General features: G+C 34.3%; 4 protein-coding genes across 4 annotated transcripts; all 4 read left to right on the top strand.

Annotated features, from left to right (window-relative positions):
• Positions 1 to 2,293: 2,293 nt before the first annotated feature.
• On the top strand, positions 2,294 to 5,148 carry LOC120116097 (upstream activation factor subunit spp27). The gene is made up of 2 exons (XM_039136646.1): positions 2,294 to 2,769; positions 4,704 to 5,148. The coding sequence occupies exons 1-2, from the start codon at positions 2,449 to 2,451 to the stop codon at positions 4,827 to 4,829; spliced, it is 447 nt and encodes a 148-aa protein (XP_038992577.1). The 5' UTR covers positions 2,294 to 2,448; the 3' UTR covers positions 4,830 to 5,148.
• A 2,761-nt stretch (positions 5,149 to 7,909) lies between these two features.
• On the top strand, positions 7,910 to 11,344 carry LOC120116141 (protein NUCLEAR FUSION DEFECTIVE 4-like). The gene is made up of 4 exons (XM_039136693.1): positions 7,910 to 8,305; positions 9,755 to 10,611; positions 10,691 to 11,250; positions 11,283 to 11,344. Exons 1-3 carry the CDS (start codon positions 7,997 to 7,999, stop codon positions 11,163 to 11,165), a joined length of 1,641 nt encoding a protein of 546 aa, XP_038992624.1. The 5' UTR covers positions 7,910 to 7,996; the 3' UTR covers positions 11,166 to 11,250; positions 11,283 to 11,344.
• A 1,433-nt stretch (positions 11,345 to 12,777) lies between these two features.
• LOC120116140 (AUGMIN subunit 7-like) lies at positions 12,778 to 19,608 on the top strand. The gene is made up of 9 exons (XM_039136691.1): positions 12,778 to 13,001; positions 13,095 to 13,180; positions 13,287 to 13,348; positions 14,055 to 14,146; positions 14,316 to 14,441; positions 15,221 to 15,311; positions 15,447 to 15,554; positions 16,189 to 16,287; positions 19,226 to 19,608. The coding sequence occupies exons 1-9, from the start codon at positions 12,868 to 12,870 to the stop codon at positions 19,430 to 19,432; spliced, it is 1,005 nt and encodes a 334-aa protein (XP_038992622.1). The 5' UTR covers positions 12,778 to 12,867; the 3' UTR covers positions 19,433 to 19,608.
• A 2,238-nt stretch (positions 19,609 to 21,846) lies between these two features.
• On the top strand, positions 21,847 to 23,147 carry LOC120116072 (GDSL esterase/lipase At5g22810-like). Its single transcript, XM_039136629.1, has 4 exons — positions 21,847 to 22,090; positions 22,169 to 22,299; positions 22,380 to 22,613; positions 22,689 to 23,147. The coding sequence occupies exons 1-4, from the start codon at positions 21,847 to 21,849 to the stop codon at positions 23,145 to 23,147; spliced, it is 1,068 nt and encodes a 355-aa protein (XP_038992560.1).
• The last annotated feature ends 3,630 nt before the right edge of the window (positions 23,148 to 26,777 follow it).

Here is a 26,777-nt window from a genome sequence, read left to right as displayed (position 1 = left end):
TATAAAAAAATATAAGTTTTTGTATTGTTCTGCACAAGTTTCTATCTCGTTAATTTAAATTTTACTTTTATTGTTATTAATGTTCTCTTGAGGGTGAATTTGTGGTCGACCTTCTTATGGATCGATGTTCAGTTCTCTAATGTACCATTCGCTTTTAACCTTTGAGCTGATTACTTTTAGAGTAAACTACTTGAAATACCATTAAACTTTAGCCACTAATTCGTTTATACCACCAACGTTTAAATTTTGTCAATTTTAACACTAACGTTTACTTTTAAGTATAATTATACAACTTCGCTGTTAAATATTTAAAAGCACGATGACATGATAGTCACACGCCGTAACATTGCTAACGTGGATGTCTAAAAAAACCTAAAACGATGTCGTTTTTTATATAAATAATATGAATTTTCTAAAAAACTCTAAAATTAAAAAAACCCTAAGATCCCAAAAAAAACCAAAAATCCTAAATCATTATCCTAATTCATCAACCATTGCCGGCAATAGTACACCGTTGCCACAACACTGAAGTCTCCTCCTCTCGTCGTGGACATTATTCGCCATTCATTTGTCGATCACTTGTTGTTCATGGTTCGATTATAACATTTCATATTTGATGTTTTGAAAATCAATTAGTACATTACTCTTTGAGTTTCGACGAAGAGAGAGTGAGGTAATTGGTGGTAAGGGTTTGGCAACGAAAATGGTGGATGGTGGTCGTTGATTCGATAGCGACAATGGATGAAATTAGGGATTTAATATTTAGGGTTTGGGGGGAATTTGAAAATTTTGAGAATTTTGGGTGTTTTTTGAAAAATTATTATTTTTATTATAAATTATATGTAAAAACATCAATAAAAATTTGAGAATCTGAACTGTATGATATGTATACTATATTTATAAGAACATAATCAATCTTAAGTTAGTTGAGTGGTTAAGATTTAACCTTTGTTTCTAAAGGTCTAAAGTTTAAATCCCACTAAACTCAAATTTTAACTAAATCTTTTTAAGTAAAATGATGTCGTTTTGGCTTTTTTAGGCATCAAATCTGTCAGGCCAAAACAACGTCATTTTGGTGAGACATCTACGTCAGCAACGTCACAGCATGAAGCCGCCATATCATCGTGTTGTTAAATCATTAACGGCGTAGTGGTATAATTACACTTAAAAGTAAACATTAGTACTAAAATTGACAAAAATTAAAACGTTGGTGACATAAATTAGTCAGCGCCTAAAGTTTGATGATATTTAAAGTAGTTTACCTTACTTTTATCTCGATTTTTACTTACAATTAACTATTGATCGAGGTGTTAACAGTGACGAATCAAAAAAAATAATAAGGTTCAATATATATATATATATATATAAGTCACATAACTTAAAATTTAAAATAATAATTCATTAGAAAAAGCATAAAAATTACTAAAACTAAAAACAATTACAATTATTCTCGACGAACTTTCATTCCTTGAAACTGTTTCATTATTTATTCATAATCAATTTGGAGGAAAACGCCTCTTTCTATATAAGTAATCAAACAATCATTTAAAAATTGGTCAACTATGCTATTTTACAACCTATTATTCACTATGCTTTATTTTAAAATAATGTTCTTTCCACACTTGCGGTTGCTATGAGAAGAATCTACATCAACTTTATGAGCAAACAGACTTATTGGTACACTTGATGCTTATTTGTCTCGACTAACTTCATGAAAAGTTCACATATATCTTTTAATATTCGAAAAATATCATCCCTTTGCATTTCAACGATATAATCATCAAGTTGATCATAAACGCCTAATCTATAAACCCTTGTAAATTCATCGAAATATAATTTAGTAAGTTTAAGTACTTTTTATTTATCAAAACAAGAAAATTTATCTAATGGACTCAAACAAGCTATACAAGTCAATAACTTTATACTAACCTTATCAAACATGTTGTTTAACTCTTGAAGTTGAAGATAACTCCAAAAAGCACTTCAATTAGAAAATGATGAATATTAGTAGCATCCAATCAACAATATTAATTTTTTCTCAAATGAGTATATACAACATTCATATTAAGAATATCAATATCATTATTGTTATAAAATAAAATGATTATAATAAAAAAAGACTAAAAATTCATTTTTTTCATTTTTTATAATTTTTTAGTTAAAATGAAAAGTGACACAATATTGACAATATTTTTATCTTTTTTAAATATAAATATATTAAGTCATTTAAATATAATTTAGACATTTATTTTTATATTAATCATTAATTTTAATCTTATCGCTCGTTGATATGAATAGCTAGTTCGCGAAATGGGTGGGATTGAGTAACTGAATCCGATTCCCATGAGCTGGATCCCTATTTGTTTGAAAAGCCGTCCCGGTCTTCTCGATTTCCCCGTATATCAGACACCAAAAGGCCAAAGGCGACACTGTCTCTAGCAGCCAAACATGTTGAGGGTTTGCAAAGGCTTCAGGGCTCTGTTAGCTTCCCCAGCGACGGCGGCGCCGTCTTCAGCAGTCAAGTTTTCTTCTGCTTCTTCGAAATCAGCTTCTTCAAAAGTGGCGGCTCAGAAAACCCCGAAAAAGCCAACCACTTCAAAACCTAAGCCTAAAAAATCAGCTGCTCCTCCAAATGAGACTCGAGCTACTGGGATTCTTAAAGCTACCCCGGTTTCTCCTGCTTTGGGACAGTTCCTTGGAACCCAGCAGGCTTCTCGTGCGGATGCTGTTAAGCAGATCTGGTCCTATATCAAATCCAAAAACCTCCAGGTCGTCTCTCTCGCTCTCTGTATTCTTTTTGCTTCGAATGTAGTTTTTCTTCTTCTTCTTCTTCTTTTTTTTAATTTTTTTTGGTACATTAAATGGTTCTCATGTTGATATCTTCCTTGATTTGTACATGCTTTGTATTTTTTGACTATCTTTTCTTTCTTATATTATTTCATGAGTAATGCATAAGGAAAAAGAAAACGATGCTTATGAAAACGATTCTTATGATTCGTTAGTTTGTTTCCCTTTCCCCTAGTTGTTTGGATGATGCCATTCTTGGGTTCCTGGCATCCTTTTTTCGGCTTTCTGTTTTTTCCTTGCATATTTGTTTTATTTTCTAGTTGTTTGTTAATCATTAAGCTCAGAGTTGTTTAATGTTAGTTGTTCAAGAGAAGTTAAGTTTGCAGTTGCGGTAGGATTATTTTTTATTAATGTTAAAATGAATTGTTAATAAAATGCGATTACAATGGTGTTCATTGATGGTTTCACTATGTCCATAACTCTAAGTTTCATGCTTCCTAAGGGGATTCAACTTGATGCTGCATTGCAACTGTAAAATGTTTTCTTTTTCTTTGTTGTAATTGGTTTTTCTCTGTAAAATGTTTTCTTTGTTTTTTACAACTGTGGGTGTTTTCCAGTTGTATTTAAGGCGACTTCTATTTTATAAGAGAAAACTGGGTATATCTCTGATGAGACAAGAGGGTACATATTAGTTTTTGAATGTAAGAAAGTGAAGATGAAAGGGAAAAGGGGAAGGTTGCAAAAGTGATTTCTGAACTTTGGATTCTTCTGTGTGTGCTTATATCAAGCCTCTGGTTGTCCTTCCATGGCCCCTCTTCTTTCATTTCCTGGTTTTCTGCACTTCAAGGTTTTGTTTGGCTTTTGTGTGGAAAGATGTTATGACTGGAACACTGGGACGAAACTTTATTGTGTCTTGTGAGAAATGATGTCTTCATTTACCTTTCAACTGTTTCATGTAGCAAGAGGTACACCAGCGGGATACTGTATATTTCATAAGAAACAGAAAGAAAATAGAATATGTGAATATTTTTGAATCAGTCTTTAATCTTATAGGGTGACTTGTTCCTTCCTTCGATTTGGTGTTTAGATCTTAGAGGAGGGTAAGTAAATTGAAAGGAGTAATGCTTGTTGTCCTTTGGGCTAAATTTGCTGTCCTTGAGACCGAGTGAGGCTGAGAGCAATAGGTGCTTTAAATATATGACATTTGAGTTCTCTAATGGCTGGTTGTATTTGGTTTTAGTCCACTTTCCTTTCCCTCCTAGGCAACATTTTCACTCTCCACCTAACTTTTTTCCTCTTTATAGCTTGGATAATAGAATTCATCGGAGGATCCTATTTCTTTGTCATATTCTCCCATGTTATGCGCTCCTTACTGATTCAGGAAAAAGATGTATATGAGAATCATTGAGATAAGTTCTTGGTGTCAGTGAATCCTCCTACCCTAGTTGAGTAACTCAAATTGTGCAGTCCATTGTTCTTCCTATAGTTATGTTGCTCCGTGTCTTCATTTTTTTCTTAAAGTACATATCTCCGACAACATTATTTTTATGCCTATAGCTACATGGGTATGGTGATATGACACTACAAATACATGTGAAAATTTTGGAAAAATAAGCATCTGCTCTTGGAAATTTATCTTTAAATTTCACACTTTCTAATCCGAGTAACACAGTCCTACAGGCAAGAAAAGATGACCCTCTTCTTACCTCTGAACCATCATTTTTCACATGGATGGTATGTTTCATTTTTATGCTAGATCATGAAAGCAGTTAGCTTCATATCATGATGTTAAAAGTTGCTGATTTTACTATTTTCTATTCACAGATTGCCTCTGAGATCATATCATGACTGTCTTTGTTTTATGAAAAAAATGTTTAATGGCCTAAACTAAATTATACAAATACTTTTAACTGCAGAATCCAGATAACAAGAGGGAGATATTTTGCGATGAGAAGCTTAAGACCATTTTTGATGGAAAAGACAAGATCGGTTTCCTGGAGATCGGAAAAATGTTAACCCCTCACTTTGTGAAGACCACCTAGTCTATATTCTCATAATAATCAGCGTTCAGTTGCCCGGCAAGCTACATCAAGCTAGCACTTTCCAATGTATGTTCATGTTTTGCTTTTTGTTTCTGTATCTGAAATTTCTGGGGTGGACGTGCAACTGAGAACTTAGTGGAAAGATTTAGTAGGAAGTGGTATCCTGATTTTAGTATAACTGTTTATGAATCTTTGATGAGCTTGTATTTAATGAATCGAACTAGGAGAAACCATTGTCGTCGATGTTAATGTTCAAAATTCACCCGTAAAAGCTGCCTTGTTTATCTGCGAGGCAAGTAATGTCATTTGTGGATCTGAATTCTCTCTATTTGTGTGGATGATAAAATCTTATTTGAGTCGAGTAAGATAAATATAAATCTTCTTTGGGTGAATCAAATATTGTTACAAACATTTTGTCTTCTTGATAAAGGAAATAAATCTTACTTATCCAAGAAAAAAAAAGAAACCCCTTGGAGGACGAGAGTGATATTTCATTACGATAGGAATGCTCTTCTCATAAGTTTTTCATGATCATTGTGTGCAGTTTTTGAATTTATCATCCACTTTAGTCATTCGTCAACTTCTCTATTTTACAAAAAAAGTATATATATATATATATATTTTTTGCCATTATTTGTTTGTACTTAAAATGATTATTTATATGATTTAAAAGAGGGGTAAAGTATACAAATAATCTCCTGATTATAAGGTGTTATTTTGTTGACTTCCCTAATTATTAGAAGTTACAAAATGATCTATCGACTATAAGGCGTTTCGTTAAAACATTGGCGGCTTTCTGATATGAACGTTAACTTGTTGATTGTGATATAATAAAATCTAATTTCAAAATTGTTTTAATTTTATTTTGTGGATCAAATCTTTGTTTTCATTATACATGCTTGAAAAATTATGCTGACAAGTCGTGTTTGAAAGTAATGGACAACGGCGGTGTTAATATACATCATTAAAATATGATTTTGTCATATATCAGTTGGCATATTAACGTCTAACTTATACGAGTGTCAAATTTTTAACAAAAAAATGATTTTTGAATATGAATAATTGAGTAATCATTTTATAAATTTTAATAGTCAAAAAATTTAATAAAATAAAATATTTTGTTTTATAACTTTTAATAATAAAAGAAATCAACAAAGCAATATATATATATATTTTGATAACGTAGGACCTCCCAAGGTCAGGCTAAAGAACCCGACCCTACAAGGCAACCTTCCGGAAGGGCTCAAAGAACCCACCACTCTATCCTCCGCTTTTTCCAGGATTTTCAACCAACGCGATTCAAATCAAATATATGAAACCAACTCATAATCCCAAGAACCATAAGTTTACCAACTAGGCCTGGTACAAAGCAATATTATATAGTGGATAATATTATGATACTTTACCCTTGAAAATGACAGTAATCTTGATAGGTTGGAAGAAACAAACTGTGAAACAATTCATCGCCCAACTATTTGCTGAGTCAGCTCATACAATACATGTGTAAAGTAATTTAAGATGAATAATTAATATTTAATAAGGTTAGGTGCATCTACGCTTGTCAGTTTGCAATCAATTTCGTTTTCTTAACTTCAACTTTAATTATAATATACTATATATTTTATATAAATAAAATATTCATTTCAAGATAAAAGTAGTATACATATTTTAATGTTTTTAAATAAGAATTTAGGTTGAATTTATCAATTAATTTTTTTTATTTTAGTCTCGCGCCATATTAAGTATAGGGTAAATTACTTATTTGGTTTACCATATATTAATTAGTTTTTATTTTAGTCATTCAACTATTATTTCTTTCAAAATCATACATAATGTTATGTTTTAGTTCTATTTTGATCATGCACTATCAATTTTTTTAATGGTGATACTGACGTGACATTTTTATTATTTTTTAATACTGACATAATATTACCTTATAGTGACACATCAATATCAATTTATTTTTAACAACATATGAACAAAACATAATCAAAATGTAACATTAAATATGATTTTGAAAAATATTAAGAGTTAAATATCCAAAATATAAATTAAATAGTAGATGGATAACCAAATAGATTGTTTACCCTAATTATATCAAGATCTAAACTAGGTTCTTTTAAACCCATGTACTCAACCAATATATATATATATATATATATATATATATATATATGCCTTAATACAAAAATAAGTGTATAAATAATGCATTGAAAAATATTTTAGTGTTTAAAGAAATTTTTGTTAAAAATGAATGTTTAAGATACATTTTTAGGTGCTTACCGTTATATTTTTTAATATTTTAATAATAAAAATGTAATTTTTTAAAAAACTTTAAAAACTTAATTTATTTATAAAAACCCAAATTTTTAATGAAATTATAAAAAACTCTAAAAAATTAAAATATCTCATTTCAACACCCGTTACCAACCGTCGTCGACCATAATTGACGAAAAACAATGACGGTGGCTTAAATCCGACGAACTTTTGAACACTTCTCTACGGCAAACGGTGACATTTTACGACGAACGATCAACAGGAATTTGGTCGGGGGTCGAAGCCAGTGCCAATGAAGGTGGCGGTGACGGCCACGGATGGTCGGCCGACGACAATAGAAAGGAGAAAAAGGAAGGGGAAAGGGAAGTAAAACAGAAGGGGAGAGAGGGGGTTGACGTGGGCTGCTGTAGTTTTTTTAATAAAAAAATATTTTTTAATTTTAATTTTTTAAAATAATTTTTTAAAATTATCAGAATATAATACGTGTCACTTAACGATCAAATTTAATGGCCGTCACAATCCAATCACCTAGAAATCTACAATAAAAACGTTAGACACTCATTTTTAACGAAAATTTCTTAAGGCACTAAAATATTTTTCGAGACAAATTTTAATTACTTATTTTTTTATTAAGTGTATATATATATATATAAAAGATCGAATCCAACAAATCAATTTGCATGATTATACACATATAAATTTGGATTTAATATAAACAAAAATTCGTCCAAAATGAACCATCGTCATCACGGTTAAAAAAAAGTCAAATTTCCAACAGAATGATGTGGGAAGCGGCACGATAATTAGCCATACGCACGCCCAGCTCGAGTTTCTGCCCTTCTTCTCCTATTTTTTCCCCTTTCTTTCTGGGGAAAACGAAGCTTTTGGCAATGGCGGTGCAATCAAGGAAATGGATGATACTAGTGGCAACGATATGGATACAAGCTTTTACGGGGACCAACTTCGATTTCTCCTCCTACTCTTCCACTTTCAAATCAGTTCTCGGGATATCTCAAGTGCAGCTCAACTATTTGTCCGTTGCTTCGGATATGGGGAAGGCGTTTGGGTGGTGTTCTGGTGTGCTTTTGATGTATTTCCCATTGTGGGTTGTCATGTTCATGGCTGCTTTCTTCGGGTTTTTTGGTTATGCTCTTCAATGGCTTGTCATCAAACAAGTCATCTCCATGCCTTATTTCCTGGTTAGTTCTCCATCTTTCAAGACTCTTTCATGGGTTTAGTAATTAAGGTGTGGAATGAATTGATATGGCAGAGGAAATTATTCTTGTTTTCTTTTTCTTTTTTAACTTGAATCTTTACTTGTTTGGATTGCCTGATTTCTCTACATTCTATGATTTTTTTTATCTGTTTTTCTCTTTTCCGGGAGTTTTTTTTTTCATTTTCTTAGATTTTTTTCTTCTATATTCAAGATTTCCTGCTATCTTAAGTTTATTTTTTATCTTGTTTCCAGGGTAGGTGGGGGTTTACAGGAAAATAATAAATTATTGAGCTTTACTCCACATAAAATCAACATTATCACAAAAGCTGAAGTCTGATTCCTCTCTAAAAAATGTAAGGTAGTTTAGCAAATGAAATATAAAGCTAACCAACAACTTGATCCAATGGATTCAAGTAAAAAAAAATGAAATTTGGTGCAGAGTTGTGGCTGGTTGTTGAAGTAGTAAGGAGTACTTTTCTAATCGTTTTAAAAAATTTCCTCACCAAATTCTGAACCAAACTTTTGCCCTTAATTGCTTTTCTCAACTAATTCATGACTCACATTTTTTTTTGGGACTCGGATGTGTATGATTCAAAATTTCTTAGTTTTCTATAAGTTTGGAGGACCATAGGGTGAAGGTAATATGGAATTTTCTGTTGAACTACTCTGCTATCAGATCAACTAATGTTTGACATCAAAGGATTAGTTAATCTTCTAATGATGTGATTGAAACCCAACTATAACTTTTGTAGCCAAAGTTGCAACCTACCTTTATTTGCATTGGCAGCAAGGGCTTGTCTCCTGCACTCCAGGAGTCAACCTCAACTTGATACAATTTATTTAATTATTCAACATCACTCTGTAAAATAAAACCAGACAGCTTATGCTAGAAATGATGATATGCCTTTTAAAAAAAAATTCTTCGTATTTGACAAGAAAATGACATTTTAGGTGGAATAAACAGGAAATGAATGAAGTTAAAGGATAACATATCCCTTGTTTGCAATCATTTATTGCACTTCTGTTCCACCATTCTGGACCCTCGAGGGTTTGACGTTGTTGCCATGTCTATATATCCTTTCTATTTACACAACCTGGAGAGGAAAAAGGAGATCGGTCTGACTCGTTCTGCAATTACAGTCGTTCCTTCCTCAGGGGAAGATACTTAAAATTGATTCAAAACTTTCAACTTTATACCAACATTTCAGAATGCACTACTTTTGTTTTTGATAGATCTATCTGTAATTATTCTGAGGACTCTGCTCAGACGTGTAAATCTGTAATCCATTGCTGCTGACACTTTGAGCTAATATATCTATCCGCATGCTTGGAGGGAACTGAGAGAAACATTTGTTTAAGTAATGCATTTTGATTAGTTTTGAGACACCATTTCATTGCAAACTAACCATGTTTGATTGTGAATTCATGGCAGGTATTTCTTCTGTGTTTGGTAGCTGGTTGTAGCATCGCTTGGTTCAACACGGTGTGCTTTGTTTTGTGCATCAGGAATTTCCCGAACAACAGAGCACTTGCTTTGTCCCTTACTATCAGTTTCAACGGCGTAAGTGCTGCATTGTACACTCTAATTGCCAATGCAATAAACCCTGAGGATGACACCACCTATCTCTTTTTAAATGCACTAGTGCCTCTTCTTGCATCCTGTATAGCTCTCATCCCAGTCCTCCACCAACCGTTGCAGTTTCTGTCCACCAATACTATTAAACGAGATTATTTTATTTTCATTATGTTAAATGTTTTAGCTGTAATCACCGGCCTATATCTTCTACTTTTAAATTCACTTTCTTCTGAAGCATTAAGGGCACGGACTCTCCTTTTGGGTGCCTTAATCTTATTGTTCCTACCTTTGTGTTTACCTGGCATTGTCTGTGATAGAGACTGGGGTTTTCGTACTAATTCATCCTTGGATGACCCGAATGACCTTGAGCTCCATAAGGAATTGATAGAAAAGGATCAAAATAATAGCTTGAATATTGAGCCATTTTCTGCAACACACAAAGAAGGGTTTTTCGACAAGGTAATGGAGAAAGGCAGGTTAAAAATGCTCGGTGAGGAACACTCTGCAAGATTGCTAGTGTGCCAGTCGGATTTCTGGCTATATTATGTGGCCTATTTCTGTGGAGGAACAATAGGGCTGGTTTATAGCAATAACCTAGGGCAGATTGCACAATCGCTCGGATACGACTCTAAGATTAGTACTGTTGTCACTCTCTACTCCTCTTTCTCATTCTTTGGTCGTTTGCTTTCAGCTGCCCCAGATTTCCTGCACGGGTACGTATTTACTGCAGATAGCATACTTGCATAAATAACATCAGAAAATGTTGATACCTTGAGTGTCTTGCCAATGCAGCAAGGTGAATTTTGCAAGGACTGGGTGGCTAGCCGTTGCCTTGGTGCCTACACCTGTAGCCTTTTTTTTGCTTGCTGTTTCAGGCAGTGAGACAGCCTTGCTTACTAGCACGGCATTGATCGGATTAAGCTCTGGATTTGTATTCTCAGCAGCAGTTTCCATCACATCAGAGCTGTTCGGGCCTAATAGTGCTGGTATCAATCACAACATCCTGATCACCAACATTCCCATCGGATCGCTCCTGTACGGTCTCCTTGCAGCTTTAGTATATGATTCTAACGTGAAAAGTCCGATAAATGAAAATGTGTTGCAGGAAGCAATGGTGTGCATGGGTAGGGACTGCTATATGCACACATTCATTAGCTGGGGATGCATTTCCCTGTTAGGCCTCATATCAAGTTTTCTGTTGTTCTTAAGAACCGGGCCAGCTTACGACTACTACGAAACGAATCTAAGTCGAGCAGAGGATTTGTAGACTACAAAGTAAATTCCACTCTCCCCTCCCTGTATTTTCCTTTCATATGATCTCGTATTTGTAATGTGCTTGAAAGGGCACAAGGATTCCCTGGCAAATTCGCCAAGAAAACCAAGTAGGGATAAATGGTTCATTGGACCATATAGACAGCCAAAGAGGTGTCCATTGTTGTTCATTTGATAATTTTTTTATTTAGATTTAATGATAAAATGTTTAAATATAATCTGGAAATACTTTTAAAAGTGAAATGGCTTGTAGACTGCTCTGGATTGGGCTTCCATTTAATATTGTCCACGTTATTCCATCTATTCAAGGATGGATCGAGGAGGAGGATGTTAAAGTGCGATCATATTTGAAAATTTTAAATTCTTATGTAGTCTAGGATTTTTTTAATGTTTTTTTATTCATAATATATTTTTACATCCCTATTTTATTTTTAATTTTACATTCATAAATTTTCAATACAAATTTTTAAATTTACACCTTAACATAAATGTTTACGTTCGTCCATGCATCTATCAATGTTCAGATGATGGATATGAGAATCTCAAAATATACAAAGTAATCAAACAAAGAGCTGTTAAAAGGTGTGTAAGTAAGATTTATTGAGTTGTCTCAGTCATTAAAGAAAATATTATTTTCTTTAGAAGTTTTGGGTTTAAACAATTATGTGTGTGTGCTGCTAATTAAAAAAAATTGAATAAATATTATCTTATAATTATCCCAAATTATTCAAAAAAAAATGCCAGTAACTTATTCATACAAAAACAAAATGTCAATTAATGATTTTCATTTAACATAGTTTGTTTTAACAAAAAATTGAAATATTGAGGGATAAAATATTTCAAAAAGAAGAATAAAGAGTAAAATAACATTTTTATAAACATTAAGATGTATTTTTGTCATTATACCTTTTATTTTAGACTAGAAAAACTCGTATAAACTAATTCCAAATAATTAGTTATAATAACAAAATCGAGAAATTCAAATTATTATGAGTTATGATTTATAAAATTTAATATTTTAACTATTTATATTGAATAATTTTTATTTATAATTTATTTATATTTTTAATAATATGAAACATATTTTAATATCTAAAACAGTGAATATAAATTTAATATATTATAAAAGGAATTATATATTATATATTATATATTATTTTTATTTTCTTTTATTTTAAAAATTAAAAGATATTTTAAAACTTTATAAATTAATATACAAAATAATAAAGTAATTTATTTTATCAAAATAAATTAAAAAGTTTAAACCCAAAATTGATATAATAAAGGATCAAATTTCACTGTAATAAATTATTATACACAGTTTTAAAATTAAAAATCTGAATAAATCGAATCGATTTCATTTCTACAAAGAGTAATTAGATTTATTTGATTTTATTTTTATTCATAATTTTAAAATCATAATTATTTTAAAAGTTCAATTATAATTTTTTTTTTTGTGATAGTATATTTTTAACTAATAAAATAATGTTTTAAAAATCAGATATTTGGAAAATTAAAAACAAACTTAAATTTCAGGATTTGGGTTTCCAGTTAATCTCAACCCGGTTATATCTAACCAAGTTACCAAACAAGTTCCAATTTGAATCTTCACTGTCAAAATTTTCATATTCCAATTTCCATAGTAGATCTTCCAAGTTTGAAGCCCTGAGTGAGCTTAAGAAACAGGAGAAAAAAAAATGGCAGCAAAACAAATGGAGGAAATTCAAAGAAAATTATCAACGTTAAATTACCCTCGAGCCAATGCTCCAGCTCAGTCTCTTCTCTTTGCCGGCATGGAACGATACGCTCTTCTTGAATGGCTCTTTTTCCGGTAATTTCAAATTCAACACTTGATTCCTTTTTCTTTTCTTTTTCGGAATTGAGATTCTTCTTTGATTGGTATTCTCATTTGGGTTGAATTCAGGCTGTTAGGGGACAAGTCACCGTTTTCGCAACAAAATTTGCAAGGGGATGCCATGGATCGTGATGAGGAAACTTCTAGAATCCAACGTAAAGTTTTTATCTCTTGAATTCATCATCTTCTTATTCTTCTTTTTTGGATTGGGCTGTGTTTACTTTTTTGTTTGGTATGGGGGAAAATTGTTAAATTTTGCAGATTTGGCTGAGATTGCGAAATTTCTGGGGATTACTACCACAGTTGATACAGAAGTTATCCAAGTAAACTTTCATTCCAAGTGTACTTTGCTTTTCTTCTCTGAAAGTTGCCTAAAAAGAATGCAACATATGTTCAAATATAATGGTTTTATATGGAAATACAACAACTCATGCGTTTAATCATTCAAAATTTATACATTTAGACATTTAGAGTTTAGTTATTAAGTATTTTTGTATCTGAAAGCTTACTTTGTTCTTTGGTTTCTGTCAAACTTTAATGGTTTTTTGAAGCTATAATTTATAAATAGTAGTTGCATTTTCTGTACAGTGCTGGTTTCAGGCATAGTGTTAGTTTACTTAGTATAGTTTGGCAGTTTGCATCTTGTTCTGTGAAGTGAGACACCAATAAACAAAGTTACTAATGATGTTCAAGAGTGAGATTGGTTGTACATGGTTGGCTTGAAGATGAACAAAACCAACAATACACGCTTTCACCTTTTGCGCTCTAACCGTCCAACGATTGAAAAAGAAAATTCCTTGTTCCGATAGACGACTCTGACATTTTTGAGAAATCACTGAGAAGTATAGACTATATAGGCTATCTCTTAAGTTGTTCAATCATTGACTCAATGAAACAATGCAAGGAGTGTTGATTATGACTGTAATTGGATGAATCCCGTGCCATTTATAGTTTACTCTTGTTTGTGTAGCACATCTGAAGCCTTGTATTTCAAAGTTGTGGCACAAGAAATAACACTGTTCTTTCCAGGGACGAGGAAGCTATGAAGATCGAACTGAAATGCTTCGCCTTATTGTTGATCTGGTGGAGGCAAGCATATGTGCAGATAATCCAGAATGGAGGTACAGATGCCATGGAGCTTTAATTTGGTTTGAATCGCTTTAATTTTCAAGGACGAAATTTATTTCCTTATGTTTATATCATTCTTTGTTTCAGTCATTGTTTTCAAGTTTAGTTGGTATCATAGTATCATAATTTTTCTTTCCAATTCTGCTTTGCATTCTTTTGCAGTGTGGATGAGCAGGTGGCGAAGGACATACAATTAATAGATGCTATTGCAGAGAAACAAGCCCTGATATTCTCTGAGGAATGCAAGTTGTTCCCTGCAGATGTTCAGATTCAATCCATATATCCACTGTAAGCATTCTTTTCACCTTATTATTATTAGTTTCCAGTCCACATGTTAACCTGATTATGTTTTTCCTGTTTCTCTTCGATTTGCAATACTATTTACTATAAATGTAAGGAAACTTTCATTTTCATCCTTTTGAGCTTTGATTCCATCTCAACTGTTCTTTGATCAATAAAGCCTGAGATTCATCTGATGGTGATTGTCCAGTAATTTGTTAATATGTTCCTCATCTTTTGCTAAGGATCATCTTCAAGCTGCCTTGCAAGAGCTCAATTGATGATCCCAATTGTGTGATTGAGCCTGAGAGTGTCTTTCCCCCCACTTTCTGATAGGAGCATGTCATTTTATTGCTGACATAGACTCAGGGGTGGAGTTAGAAAATTTAAATTGCGGTGTCATAATTTTAAAAATTCTATAAAGGAATTGACTAACGATGGGTGTCAATATTCTTTAAAGGGTGCCAACTATTTTTAAAGTGGTGTCAATATTCTATTTAAATGATAGAAAATTTTATTTTTAATGTTTTTATATAAAATTTATAAAATATTTTTTTTGACATCCCAATAGTGAAGATGGCTCCGCCACTGCATATACTCGTAGTAGTCGACATATATTGGGACTAGTGCTGGATAGTGGGTCTTCTCTTAGTACATGTGTCTAGGTTCTATTAAAACTAAAATATGAAATTGTTGTATCTCATGGACTATTGGATTACAGAGTTAATTTCTTGCTAGTCCACCAATGCTACTAGCCTCCTGCCTCCTTTAATTACATTTGTTTACAGACCTGATGTTTCTGAGCTGGAATCAAAACTTTCTGAACAGACCAAGATACTCTCAAATCTTCAGCAAAAAGTTGATGACTTGGCATCAAAGGTTAATCTTGCTCCTTATATAGCTCATGGCTCAACATTTTTTAAGTTCAATGTCTGTGTTGAGCCTTATGTGTCTCTTGATAATTACCTATTTTTGTTTCTTTTATTTAATTTAAATTATTGTCCCCATTTCTAGCATGCTTACAACCCTGACGAGGAGTATACAGAGGTGGAATCGAAACTGCGGGCACATTTGGAATCTTTTCTTGAAACAGCAAGATCATTCAATATGATTTACACCAAGGTTCTGACTTGCTGTTGCTTTTAGTTGATAGGCTACTATATTTCTTTTCTCGGTTATCTCCTGTTTTAAGAACAGTTAATTGAAAGATCTTGCAACTTGTACATTAATTCAGTATGCTCTTGGCAGTGTATAATGGTATAACATGGAATGATGTAGCCAAACCCCATTTAGGTGGGTCTATAGATTCGTTGATTTTTAGTTGATAGAATTTTGTGTTTTGATGTCTCGAGTCCCTGTAAGGAAGGTTATTTCAGAACATCTTTTGCATGATTTTCAATGTCTAAATGGTTGAAGTTTGATTGACTTCAAGGACACTTTGGATTTGATCCCAGAGCTTAGCGTAGATGGTTTATATAGCTACCCTTAAAAGGTGGCATCCATGGATTGTGTTCCAATCCCAGTATCCACAATGCCTTCCAGTATTCTCAGGTTGTAACCTTCTTTGTACCAAAGAACTGTCACTTTGTTAGAGCACAAAAACCTTATCCTAACATGTAGTCATACATACATACCATTTGATGTCTTCTGCACTTCATATAATCATCTTTTTCCCTAGAATGTAGAACCTTTTTCATATTTATCTATGTCAGTATATGATCTGGAATCATCTAAAATTTGAAAGTTTTCATTATAGGAAATTCGTCCATGGACGCATATGATGGAAGTACCACAACTTCATGGGTTTGGGCCTGCTGCCAATCGCCTGTTGGAGGCTTACAAGATGCTTTTAAAGGTATCTCAATGCTGATTCTATCATTGTCCTAACTCATGCACTGTTTGTGAAATTAATTTTTTCCCCTTTGATAAGCTTAGCCACATAAACAATTTCTATGTTCGTCTCTTGATTGAACATCTGCCTCCCTTCCCCTTGTCTTCTCTTTCCACGTTGCCTGTATTGTTTAGGAAGAAAGTTTAGCTAACACAGCTATCATGGGAATGCATATGCTTTGGAATGATATTTGGTTAGGGGATTTACCTTTGAAAGTCCTTTTTCCTAGGATTTATGCTTTATCTTCAAACCAAATGGGCAAAGTTGCAGATTTTGGTAGTTTTGATTCGAATGGATGGGAGTGGAATATTAAGACTAGGAGGAATCTTTGCGATTGGGAAGTGGTTCAGTTGTAGAGCTTCTGGACAGACTTAAAGACATTAAATTAATTGATTCAGTGGAGGATTGTTTGCTATGGGACGGTGTAGGTGAGGGGCTGCTTTCAGTAAATGCATGCAGGAAGTCTTTTTTAACTTCTAATGATAATTCTTTTCTGTGGAATAAATGTGTGGATGGGTTTAGTCCCTCCAAGGGTCGAGGCTTTCTTTTGGCAAGTATCCCATAAAAAAGTTGCGGTAAGAGTAGAATTGAAGAAAAGGGGGTTTCCTATTGGGGATGACATTCTTTGCCCTCTTTGTAATCTATGTGAAGAAACTGTCCAGCTTCTTTTTATTTCTTGCCAGATTTCGTGGGAATTATGGAACATATTAATAGCCTTTTGGGGTATTCTGTTAGCTTTACCAGGTGATACACCATCCCTTCTAAGCTCCTGGTCTGATTTGAGGCCATTTTCAACTATGTGGAAGTTAATTTCAGGGGCAGTCTTATGGTCAATTTGGAAGATCAGAAACGAAATAATATTTGAAAAAGGAAAACTGGACAGATTCTCTTTGTTCTTCACTGTTCGGTTTAGACTAGTAAAATGGTTCCTAGCAAAGTATTCGAATATCTCTACTCAGGTGGATTCTTTAATTGGTGATCCTTCAATGGCAGATAATCTTTCGGCATTTATGGATTTGAATAGGCCTAAGGTTTGTTGGACTCCACCTATTGATTTTTTTAAGATGAATGTGGATGGCGCTGTTAATAGAACTGGGTTGATTGCTGGAATTGGGGGTCTTTTGCAAGATTGGAATCGAACTGAGCTTATTTCCTTTTCACAGAATGTTGGTCCTACTCCTATCATTCTAGCAGAATTGAAAGCTATCAAAAAAGGCATAGAAATCTTTGTCGCCTCCGAATGGGTGTCGAAGGGAAGACTAATTGTTGAAAGTGACAGTAAGCAAGCAGTGGATTGGATACAAGATCAAGCCACAGTTCCTACTTTTCTTATTAATTTTGTTAAGGACTTAGTGGATTTTGTTTCTATGAATGATATTATTGTGAGGTGGATTCCTAGGAGCTGTAACTGCGAGGCTGATAAACTAGCTAAGGAGGGGATTGGGTAATGGTTATCTTTGTTTAAGTGGGTTTGGGTGTTTAGCGGTATGGATTATTTGGAGTGTGTTTTATGTTTTATGTTTTATGTTTTATGTAACTCTCGGGAGTGCTTTTAAGTCTTCTGTACTTTGTTTGAATTCAATATATTGAGACACTCTTTTCCTCCTTCCGCTAGTTGGTTCTTAACCTAGCGTAAAGAACCACTAAGAGGGAGGTTTTTAATGAGGTCTCCTATTCCTATAAAAAAAATGGGAATGCATATGCTTGTCTGCTCATGTGTGTAGACATGCAAGAATGCGGTAGACATATGTGTACTAATGTACTGAAAGGAATACTTTCACCTAATATGTTTCAGCTAACCCCTTTCTTCCTGTCACATCAACCTGAATTAGTTGAGCCAATTAGTTATTAACCACTCTTCTTGCTTTCAGTAGTTAGTAATCAGATCTAGATTTTAAAGGTCCAATTTATGTGCTAGAAAGGTGAGATTGATAGCTTAAGGGGAAATTAATCATTTTGAGGAAAGTTGGATGAGTGGTCGATAACAATAGGCAGCTTGGATCGGTCAAATCTAAATTATAGGGCTTGTGGGACTTTGGAATGTATACTTGCTACTTTCTTTGATAATAAGCTTGCTCATAAGTGTGGATACGAAGGAAATTCAAGAAGATAAAAAGAAAGATTTTGAATGAAAAGAGGAGAGAAATTTTTTATTTGTTGTATCTTAAAAATAAAAGAATCAACCTGCTTTCATAGGCTAAGAATTAGAAAAGTATAATTTAACTAGGTATCTTTTTCTTAACCTTTATCTCCTAAGAAAACTCATCTTATCTTTTAAACAAGTAAAACCTAATCCAAAGTAAATTAGAACTTAGAATTTTGGATGAAGAGATAAAACCTAATCCTAAGTAAATTAGAACTCATAATTTAGGATGAACAAAAACTTATTTTCTAACCCTTATTTGCATAGGATCTTTAATATGCATGAAATGGCTGGAAAGCATACATTTTTATGTGCCATGCAAGAATCATCATCTGGATTTATTATAGCGAGAGAAAATATCCTAATATGATGTACATAAATAAATGAGAGCTTGTGCACATACACAGGGAGGAGAAGATGCCAATGGGGTTGAGTAGGTAAGGTTCTAATACTTTGCTTGTAAGGCTTAGGTTTGAACCTCAAAGCCGGTATACCTCTTGGTCGGAAATTTGTAACCCCGATGCAAGTACCAATTGAGATCCTTAGCCTAAACTTCTATGCACCTAAAAGAAACGGGGAGGGCTAGATCAGGTTGGAAATAATGCCAAGTAATATAAGATAAGAATGATGGCATATGATATATCTCACTATCCCTTCATGTAACTTTCAGATTTTATTCCTAGATTATATATTCACATGTGTTCTTCATATTAATTCTGGGTTGTTAGTAAAGTTGAGATTCCTTTGCTTCTGTGGCAGTTCCTGGGCAACTTGAGGAATCTGCGAGACTCTTATGCTGCTCTTGCAGTTGGATCGTCTGAAACAGTTGCTGGTGAACCTTCTCCCGTAACAAGAATTATTTCTGAGTGTGAGTCAGCGTTGACATCCTTAAACTGTGATCTTGGGATTCTCTCGGCTTCGATCGCTCGTGAGAAAAGCATGCAAGGCCAGCAAGTAAATTTATGATGATTGTAGCGAAACATTAAGAAAGTACTGACAGAATATCTCCCCGTGTCAATGCGTGTGTATGTTCCCTTAAAAGATGCACTATTGTCTTTCATTCAGATTTGGATTAAGGTGTGGTTGTTGAGAGCTGGTTCATATGATGCAAGTTTAGGATTTAAAAGCATGGTGATCGTCCAACGATGGAGTTTGAATCTTAAATGAGTCATTGCAAAGTGTGAATCTGACATTCATAAATTTTGATATTGGATCCTTTTGGCTCAATCCATTGTAAGGAAGGTGATTCATATCATCTACAATTACAATTCTGTAATTTTATCGTTTATTTTGTTGGCTGGCTATGCAAGTAGTTTTGTGAATCCTTATATTTCTTCCTGTTGTATACATGCATTCAACTTAGACCAATCAATTAAGCAGGTGAGGTTGGTTTGGACTAATTAGGGTTGCATCATCTAAAGTTAAAATTTTGTGGTAATTTTTAGGATTAGGGTACTTCATGTATTGGTCGTTTGTTTTAGGATATGTTTGTTACTTTATTGATTTTTCGAAAAACGATTTAAGTAAAATGAATTTTATTTTCTAAAAAAAACAGTTTTTGAAAATCATTTTATAATGTTTAAATGATATTGTGTAAATTATTTTTCATTGGTTGGTAAATTTCCATAAAATTATTTATTATAAATATCAAATATAATAGATAATCTGAAATTTGTTCTTCAACGGATCCAAGAAACAAACAATAAAAGACTTGAGATATCAAAGAGAGGCTTAGAAGTGAAAAAAAAGAAATAATTGGTAAAGTGTCGTCACCTTCTAGTGTCAAAGCAATAAGGAGCTTTCTCGGACATTAACTACTTGGTGTCAACCAACAATAAGTTGGTCTAGTGAGATGAGGTATTAGATTCTTAAGCAAGGCCAAAGGTTCAAATCCTGATATTTGTGAATGGAACAAATCGAGTTGGGAGGGTCGCCCTTACCTTTGCAGTATCTGATCAGGATTAATCGGTCAATAGATCGGATATCAGTGATTAATTCAAAAATACTTGGTGGCAAAGAAGTATGTTAAACCATGACTAAGTCATCGGGTATTACTGTTGAAAGAGTTTGAATTAGAAATTAGAGACCGAAAGTAAACCGAGAATCAAATAGTTGATCACTTGTCAAGACTAGAAGAAAACAACAAAGATGGTGAAGCTATCCTCATAAAGGAGGAATTCCCTGACGAACAACTATTCTCGATCATGGATGCCCCATGATATGCTGATATAGTTGATTGAGAATGTCATTGTTCAGGTTTGTTTATGGAACCGACTGATGCAATTCTTCTTCCGTCTCCCTGAAGATCGAGCATGAAAGTATGCGGTATTTTCATCATCATGGGGAAGCTAGTGCACGCGAGAACGTTGCCTCCAATACACTTCATTCCGAAATTCAGGCGACCAAAGTCCTATAGGGTCGTGGCAGACATAGGCCTTCTCAAATAGTGAATAAGTCGATGGCGGGTTGTATTTATACGATCCTGTTGATCAACCGTTTTAAGTTTTTTCCAATCATGTAGATGTTCCCAGCCGACTAAAGTTTAGAGAAAGTGGAGCCATCAGTCGAATTCTAGGCTCAAGTTACTCGTTGTTGACATTCGGCCTCATCCCACTAGCACGCTTCAAATCGAAAATAATCATTGTGAACTGTGGCCGTTGGCCGGGGAAGAGGGTTAGTATCAAGCAAAATATAACAGTGATCAGACACATCAATAAACTCCCTTCTCACCGAGCAGGAAGAATGATTGGATAACCAAGAGGAGGAATCGATCTATTTTAACCAAGAGGAGAAAGATTATTTGAAAACAATATTAAATCTTTAACAAATTCATCTATTTTAACCCCATTCAAACCCGATCCAAGAACCTCTCTTGTCGCCGCTCAGCCCCCATCAGCTTCAACTTTGCATCCGGGTAAGTCTCCTGCGCCACCCTGCTTTAGCTCCCATCAACAATTCCCAAGATGATATTGAACCATTAAACTATTATCAAATGTGGTGGTTAAGTAGTCGTATAATACAAAAAAGAATAAACATACATCATTTTACTATTTATCATATTGTTATATATATAACAAATTATTGTTGACTCAATTGTCCGGTTGAAAAACAAGTTGATGTTAAGCAAAATGTAAATTAATTTGTTGAGAAGCGAATGATCTAAGTTGGTTAAGTGGTTTTTTTTTTAAAGTTGGTTAAGTGTGCATGAATGACCTAAGTTGGTTGAGTGAAAAAAGTGTATGAATTTGAGTTGGTGAAGTGTTTACTATGCATGATATTGACATCAAAGTTTCTGCACAAATTCTATATATTGAGCCTCTTCCATACCATAATCTCTATCCTAAGAAGTCAAAAAATAGAAAACAATAGGCTTATAGAAAATGAAGTATCTTGTTTGTTCATCAGCTTCATTTATTCTTTTTGCCTATGTGTTACCTGCAGCACATTGTATCCAATCTTTTGTTCCTGCCATGTTCATATTTGGGGACTCTATTTTGGATACAGGAAACAATAATCAGCTTCTTACCATTGTACAAGCCAATTTCCCACCCTACGGAAGGGACTTTGTTGATCACAAATCAACAGGAAGATTTTGCAATGGAAAACTAGCCATAGACTTCATTGGTATATTCATTTTTCCTATAAAAATTTACCCTTTTTTAATTATTTTTCTTATTTTTTATTTTTATTTTGTAAACACAGCTGAGGCAATTGGTTTTACCAAATATCAACCAGCTTACTTGAGTGACGAGGCTCAAGGGAACAACTTGTTAATTGGAGCCAACTTTGCATCAGCTGCATCTGGTTACTATAATTTTACAGCAAGGTTATGGGTAATCTAATGTGAACAAAAACAATTGATTTTGCTTGTGTAATATACATAATAGTAATTATTTGTTATTTGTTTAAGCAGAATACCATCTCTTTGGATCAGCAATTGGAGAACTTCAAGGAGTACTTGAATAAGTTAACAGCCATTACAGGGAAATCCAATGCTTCTTCTATTATAGCTGGTGGAATCTATCTTATCAGTTCTGGGAGCAGTGACTTCCTTCAGAACTTTTATATTAATCCTTTATTATTTACAACCTATACAGCTGATGAGTTCTCCAATCTTCTTATTAGCTCCTTTGATAATTTCATCCGGGTATGCTTTAATTTCTTTTTCTTGTTGACCACCAAACAAATTATATAATGATATTATGTTCCAAATTTGTGACAGAAATTGTATGAGCTTGGAGCAAGGAGAATAGGAGTTACAAGTTTGCCACCACTTGGGTGCTTACCTGCAGCCATCACAAGTTTCGGGTTCGGTAGAAATCAGTGCGTGGCTCGGTTGAACAGCAATGCATTTTCATTTAACAACAAACTCAATGATCGGTGTCAAAGCTTGAAGAGCATGTTTTCTGAGCTGAATTTAGTTGTGTTAGACATCTACACCCCTCTCTACGACCTTATCATGAACCCTGCAGACAAGGGTTTTTCGGAGGTAAGAAGAGGTTGTTGCGGGACTGGATTGCTTGAAACCTCTATTCTGTGTAATCAACACTCCATCGGAACATGTGCCAATGCATCTGAATATGTATTTTGGGATGCTTTCCATCCATCTGAAACTACAAATCAGCTTTTAGCTACTCAACTCCAATCACAAGGAAGTTCTCTCCTTTCTAATCTGCACTGACTTTCTATTTACGGTTTTTAGTTAGCTTAAACTTTAGGCAATTGTATTGAATTTCTACAAATAAGTATCATTATAACTTGTTATTCAACAATAAAGATCTAAATGCATTTCATGAAATGTGTGAGGGACTAACTTAGAAATTCAAGAAAACTAATAGTTTGAGATTTAAGAAAACAAGGGTATCAATACTTAATCATGGTACTGATATCAGTTCTAGCTTTAACCTTATGAGAGATGAGTAAAAATATTAGGTATCAAAATCCTCTACATAAACTTTAGAGAAAATCGCCTCAGTGACCAAAAATGCCTTATAATATACGATTTTAACCAACTTTTTTTGGATTTGCCAAAATGACCAACAAAATCGCAACGCGAAATAAAAATCGCAACGCGATCCCCAGAATCGCAAATCAGTTTCCAAAATCGCAACGCGATTCTTGACAATCGCAATGCGATAGTACAAATTCGCATTGCGATTTTCCAGAATCGCAACGCGAATATGAAAATCGCAACGCGAACACATAAATCGCAACGCGTATCCGTAAATCGCAACATGTATCCGTAAATCGCAACGCGTATCCGTAAATCGCAATGCGTATCCGTATATCGCAACGCGTATCCGTAAATCGCAACGATAATCAGTAAATCGCAACGCGTATCCGTAAATCGCAACGCGATTTTTAAAGCGCCATTATAATCGCTACGCGTATTTTATTTTCAAATTACAAAAACGAATATTAAGACAAAATCCCGTAATCGCAACTCATAACCTAAAACCTAAAATCACAACTCAGTCTTATCTCCATCTCTCACTCTCTACGGCGAAATCCGTCCCCATCTCCGAAGATTTCCGTCCCCATCTCCGGCGAAATCCCTCACAACCATTCACGGTCAGAAATCCCTCACAATATTCAGAAATGGAAAATCAACCTCCGAGGGTTAGTTTTTTTAATTATTTTTATTTTGAAATTTGTGCATTATTGTAGGTTTTTTATATTGAAACTGATGATATGTTTACTGGTCATTTCAATAATAGATTAACCATTTCACTTAGATTTCATTTCGCGTTATGATTCTCTCGTTGCGATTTTCATTTCGCGTTGCTATTCTCTCGTTGCGATTTTCAAGTTAGTATTTGTCTTTGTCTTTGTTCTGTCTTTTGGTTGAAGTAATGCAATCCATTCAAGTTTCAATTTGCAGAAGAGTCGCAACGAGATAAATGAAAATCGCAACGTGAAAATGACTATCTGCAACGAGAAAAATGAAAATCGCAACGAGAGAATCGTAACGCGAAATGAAAATCGCAACGAGAGAATCGCAACGCGAAACCAAAATCGCATTGCGATTTTCATTTCGCGTTGCGATTCTCTCGTTGCGATTTTCATTTCGCGTTGCGATTCTCTCGTTGCGATTTTCATTTCTCTCGTTGCGACAGTCATTCTCTCGTTGCGATTTTCATTTCAACCAAAAGACAAAACAGTGTTGCAAATTTTAGTTTCAAGAATAAACTACTACTTTTTATGTTTATTGTTTTTGGTATATCTTCACAGTGTAGTTTTTGGTATATCTAACTTGGTATGTTTATTTTTTTGTAGAAATTTTTTCGGCTTCATTGACATTAAGGAATAAAGTTAGCCTAGCCACTACAATTGCTTCGAAGCTTTCACCTGCACAAAGACAATTGTTTGAGGAAACCTGCTTCGGGCCATGGCTGAGAGTACAGCATCCGGGTGGAGATGCTAATTTGACCCATTTGTGGCTTCAGACCATGACATCAAATCTACCCGACAGTATACAACGTGGTGAGGAAGAGATATGGTTTCATTTTCCACCAGCGTATACTTGTTTTGGGCGGAAGGAGTTCTGCTTAATCACTGGTCTACGATTCGGACACGATGATGTAGGCCGGTACACTCGTCATATCGCCCGCCCATCATGGTTATCCCGGGTTTTTCCGGATGAGTCAATGGAGAAGCCGAACCTACACGTCGACGACCTGAAAAAATTGTTTAATAAGAAAGCTGGTTTCACTCGGATGGATGACGTCGAGGTTGTCCGAGTATGCCTTCTACTACTTGTGTATGCCGGCTTTTTAGGCAGAGAGGCCAGACAACCTATTCCTCGGGAGCTAATAATATTGGTAGAGGACCTGAATGCATGGAATCTGTTTCCGTGGGGTTCGTATATATGGAAAGCTACCTGGACTAAGTTGTCTACTGCCTTTGATGACCGCAAAAGTTTGCGTGGCGATGGGTCGAAATACACTTTGTCAGGCTTTGTTTGGGCCTTTAAGGTAAGAATTTCTATATAATGTTTCTAAAATTATAATTAATTATTTAGCAATTACTAATTTTGTTATTATATTGTTTGTAGATTTGGATATTCGAGGCTTTCCCCAGCATGCGTACATATGCAATAAAAACGTCAAATGATATTCCCAGGGCTATTTCCTGGAAGAGGAAAAATCTGTTGGATTGGGAAGACTTAATACCATATGCGACAATAAATAATGTAAGTTAACACAAATACTTTCATATAATATATAAACAAGTTATTAATAGTAGACGTTTAACTTTGTTTGAGTTTTTATATTGTTAGGAGGCCAACATTCCATTACAAAGACTGACACCCACAGAGGAAGAGCTTGCCACTGATTGGTGGCAAGCTAGTCAGAGTGTTTTTGATGGCACGGATGATGAGCAGCATCTACTTCCTCCAATTCGAGAGCCATCACCTCACCCAGAGCCATCACCCGATCGACCCGACTATACACCTCTAGAACGAGAGCCATCACCTATCCCGTCACATCATCGAGCCTCTTCTCCACCATCACCTCATGATAGGCGACCGGTAAAGAGGCCACGACATTTATCTCCTTGTTCTCCACCTCCACGGGATGAGTTACGTGATGAGGTCAATGCCTTGCGTGAGGAGATCGGTACTCTACGCGATAACGATGGTGCATGGCGTGTGGAGGTGTCAACTCTACGTGGTGAGGTTGCCGCTCTACGTGAGATGATAGTATCGTTGCAGAATGAGGTTCATACTCTACGCAACGAGGTAAGTTTAAGATTTTCCATATTTAACTTAATGATAAATTTACTCGTAATTTCACTTAGATTAGCCATTTCACTTAGATTGCTTAGTAAATTTATTCGGTTGCTGCCAATTCTGCTAAACTGTGTATTCTTTAACACTGTGAAATAGTATTTGTCTTTGTTTTGTCTTTTGGTTGAAAGTAAATTTGTTCGGTTGCTGCCAATTCTGCTAAACTGTGTATTCTTTAACACTGTGAAATAGTATTTGTCTTTGTTTTGTCTTTTGGTTGAAAGTAAATTTGTTCGGTTGCTGCCAATTCTGCTAAACTGTGTATTCTTTAACACTGTGAAATAGTATTTGTCTTTGTTTTGTCTTTGTTTTGTCTTTTGGTTGAAAGTAAATTTGTTCGGTTGCTGCCAATTCTGCTAAACTGTGTATTCTTTAACACTGTGAAATAGTATTTGTCTTTGTTTTGTCTTTTGGTTGAAAGTAAATTTGTTCGGTTGCTGCCAATTCTGCTAAACTAATACCCTGAAGTCAGTATTTGTCTTTGTTTTGTCTATAGGTTGAAGTAATGCAATCCATTCAAGT

Source organism: Hibiscus syriacus, unplaced genomic scaffold (assembly GCF_006381635.1).
Source record: "Hibiscus syriacus cultivar Baekdansim isolate YM2019G1 unplaced genomic scaffold, ASM638163v2 tig00110283_pilon, whole genome shotgun sequence".
Lineage (NCBI taxonomy): Eukaryota > Viridiplantae > Streptophyta > Magnoliopsida > Malvales > Malvaceae > Hibiscus > Hibiscus syriacus.
The sequence above is the reverse complement of the archived record's forward strand: the minus strand, read 5'-3'. Positions and strand labels throughout refer to the sequence as shown.